General features: G+C 33.6%; 1 protein-coding gene across 1 annotated transcript; it reads left to right on the forward strand.

The window, feature by feature from the left end:
* Positions 1–759: 759 nt before the first annotated feature.
* Positions 760–3,174, forward strand: LOC136233415 (uncharacterized). The gene is made up of 8 exons (XM_066023062.1): positions 760–837; positions 916–1,008; positions 1,204–1,318; positions 1,411–1,633; positions 2,075–2,203; positions 2,408–2,480; positions 2,570–2,784; positions 2,875–3,174. Exons 2-6 carry the CDS (start codon positions 950–952, stop codon positions 2,455–2,457), a joined length of 576 nt encoding a protein of 191 aa, XP_065879134.1. The 5' UTR covers positions 760–837; positions 916–949; the 3' UTR covers positions 2,458–2,480; positions 2,570–2,784; positions 2,875–3,174.
* Positions 3,175–3,549: the final 375 nt, after the last annotated feature.

Genomic DNA, 3,549 nt, shown 5'->3' on the forward strand with positions numbered 1-3,549 from the left:
CACAAAAAATATGCATCATTTTCATGATTTTTTTTACTGAAAAACATAAATTTTAATGTTTACAACTCGTAATCATCTATTTTCGGGGTTTAGGTTGTCACATAATTTTTTTAATTTTTAATCAAAATTATGAGAAGGGCAAAAAGAAAAAAATACAAACGGGAGAGTAACTAGTAATAAGGGGACGGTATTTAGCCTTTGTTTGGGAGTTTGGAGGTTAATGTAGGTTAGAGATAAAAGAGGTAATGGAAAGGAAAGGAAAGTTATGGAAAGGAAAGTTAAAAATTAACCTTGTTTGAGAGTTTATAGGATGTAAATGAGGTTAAACGTTTAACTTCATTTGAGAGTTTAAATATGGAGGGGAAAGAATGTTAAATTTACTTTGCAGAAACAAAAAATTTTAAAAAATTTATGTTACTCCCATTAACCTCCAATTTGGAGGTTAGAGTTTTTAGATTAAAGGAAATAAATATTTAATCCCATTAATTTCTATTTCCTTTAAAAAAACCAACTTTCAAACAAGATTAACTTAATACTTAATACTTAACCTTCCATTATTACTCCCATCAACCTCTCTCCAAAAAAGGCTTAGTAATTCACGAAAAAAAACAGCAACCAATTGAATTCTGCGTCGTTGTTGCTTCGCCGAAAACCGAAACACCAAGCATCGCCATAGCCATCACCGGCTTAAGAAGACAGTCAATATCGTCGCGTTCCAAAGTACAGTTTCTATTTTTCTTTTTACTGAAAATTCCGATGTACAATTTCTTATTTGCAATTATCTGCTTCAGTAATTGTTAGGATCTTGTGTATTTTGTCTCCGTTCGGTCTAAATAAGTATGGATGGTTAGTGTTTAGTGATCTAGATTCATTTTGAAAAATATTTGTAATTAATTTGTTGTAATTGAATTGAAGGCCAACAAGAGAAATCGGTGCCTCCAAAGTACATATGCCTAACTGCTCCAAGTCCAAGCATCGCCATTCCCGGGTTAAGAAGAGAGTCGGAAGGTAATGTTTTCTCAATTTATCTTCTCCGTTGATGTTAGGGTTTGTTAGCTGGACGATCAGTTTTTATGCTTTTCGTGTATTGTGCTCTTCCATGAGCGACTATATTGCAAGCTTTGCACAACTTTATGCGGTTCATTGTTTATTACTTTGTTTCCAGTAATTTAGCCTGATTATTGTAATTACTTTCAAGAACAGGTTCCCCTTCCTTGAGGCTGTTCAATATGCTGAATATGCCTTAGCTTGCTATGAAAAACTAAATGATCCAGAATTTGCCTTAGCTTGCTGTGGTATACAATCTGATGCTGCAGAGGTTTGAATTAATCTTATCCCTCTATTTCTGTTTTTCTTTCTCTTTGAAGAAAAAACTTGAGCATTTTTATAATTATCACCCTTGTTTTCTAGAATCGTAAGTTTGAAGTTGTCCAAGCCTTGGGTGCTTGTCGTGCACTGGTACACTTCTCTGAAATTGGAGTTGGCGACAGGTGTCATGTCAGCTTCACTGCGAAACCCCGAAATGCTGATGGCAGTGATGCCTCTCCAGTCTTCTTCTTTGTTGAACTGGGTGACTGGGGATCAGGGGTATTAGAACTAATGCACTTCCGAAAATCGCAGCCAGACGATTCTGGTAATGCTCATATTATATCCTTCTCTGCATTGTATTCTATTCATCAGTTTCTGTTAATTTGTTTATTTTGTTTGGTTTCAATATATAATTTGTGCACTTCCTATTCTTTGCATATCTCTTGCTTCATTATGTTTAGTTTTTAAAACTGCATGCTTTGCTAGAGAGGAAGGTTTTGCTTTTTTTTAAGATTTCCACAGTAGTTGTATGGAACAGAGACTGAATGTAGAATAATTTTTCTTTTTCGTGGTTTATGCAGTAGTGCCAGTTCATTTGACTTATTATGTCTCTTGCTTACATATTTGTCACAGTTTACAGTTAAGACATGCATTTGAATTCTGCAATCTGTAAAAAAAACCCGACTAGGAGTGTGGTAGATTCTTATAGATAATGATAGATTGCTGGAATGTTGAAAGTTTTTACCATCCTTAATGCATTTTGCAGGAATTACATATGGCTGTGGACTTTGTCCATCTTTTAAGGAATATCCTCATCTTTCTGGATATCTTGGTGGTTTGGAAAGTGTGCCTGTTGATGCCGCCTCGCAAAGAGAGTTGGGTAGATGCTTCGAACGTAAGATTATCTTTCTTACTGAATTTTTTCCAAAGTAAAGTTTTTTATGTGCAATTATTGCTTCAGTAATTGCTAAGGTTTGTATATTTTGTCTCCATTAACTTATTCGGTCTAAATGGGTTGATTCTACCTGTAATTGCTTTTGCATATGTAAATAGTAGCCTGGTTATACTAATGACGTTTATCTCGGCTGGAGAATAACAGTTACCTCGTCCCTAATCTTTCGGAACATGAATGTGCTGAAATTGCCTTGAAACACATAAATGGTGAAGAAGGGGTTTGTATCTTATCCATCTCTATTTGATTTGTTTTTATGCATCTTCATAGTAACAAACTTATGTCTTTTTTTTTTTATTTCTTGGCCAGAATGTTGAGTATGAAATTGTGCGAACCATTAATGCGTACGTTTCGTTTATTATGCATCTCTGAGGTTGAGGGAGTTGGAGAATGGTGCCATGTCAGTTTCATGGCTAAACCTAGAAATGACGTCTCTGAAAAACTTATTTTTGCTGAATTGGTTAACTTTGGAGAAGCCAAGTTTGATTTGAATGCCTATTCTATATTGGATCCTAGTGATTCTGGTAAGCTCATATATAATTAATTAGTTTATACTTGTACTTGTGTTATTGTTTTTTCAGGATGGACATTAACATTGGTTGTGGATTTTGCAGGAAGAATTAGGTATGGTTGTGGATTTTGCCCCGGTGCTGATGATGAAAAATATCCTCATCCTGCTGATACCGCAGAGTATAATGCTGGTCATTGGCCATATGTCAAGTCTGATTCATATATATGAATAGTGGATCTCTTTGTTTCCCATATTTGGATGAATCGCAGAATTTAATGTTTGTTTAGGCAAATTATTATATGTATAGTGGATCTTTTTGCTTTCTATATTCGGATGAATTGCAGAATTTAATGACACAACTCTTTACAGGGAAAAGCTTTCATCAAAAGCAAGAGTAATAATTTTGATTGTCAACAAATGTGAACCCCTAGAGGTGGGATATATTTGTTTCTTCAATGATAAGATCATTCAATATATTTCTTGTAATGTCAAATGAGCCGCTCTAACCCAACTCTAAATATTTAATGAAGTTAAACTTTTAATTCTCATTTACATTTATTTCTCTGTATATTTAAACTTTTAAACGAAGTTAAACTTTTAACTTTTATTTATATTATTTCAAAAAAAAAAAAAAACTCACATTTACATTGTATAAACTTTTAAACAAAGTTAATTTTTAATTTTAATTTTCATTTTCATTCCTTCAATTTCCTTTCCACCAACTTCTTTAACTTCTGCTTCCATTAACTCCTAAACAAATGCTAAAATTAAATCGGAA

Source organism: Euphorbia lathyris, chromosome 6, assembly GCF_963576675.1.
Source record: "Euphorbia lathyris chromosome 6, ddEupLath1.1, whole genome shotgun sequence".
In the NCBI taxonomy this organism is placed as follows: domain Eukaryota; kingdom Viridiplantae; phylum Streptophyta; class Magnoliopsida; order Malpighiales; family Euphorbiaceae; genus Euphorbia; species Euphorbia lathyris.

Coding starts and splice junctions, on each gene's coding strand:
- LOC136233415 (XM_066023062.1), top strand. CDS start 950: ATGCCTAACTGCTCCAAGTCCAAGCATCGCCATTCCCGGGTTAAGAAG. Junction 1,319..1,410: donor TACAATCTGATGCTGCAGAG/GTTTGAATTAAT, acceptor CTTGTTTTCTAG/AATCGTAAGTTTGAAGTTGT. Junction 1,634..2,074: donor ATCGCAGCCAGACGATTCTG/GTAATGCTCATA, acceptor TGCATTTTGCAG/GAATTACATATGGCTGTGGA.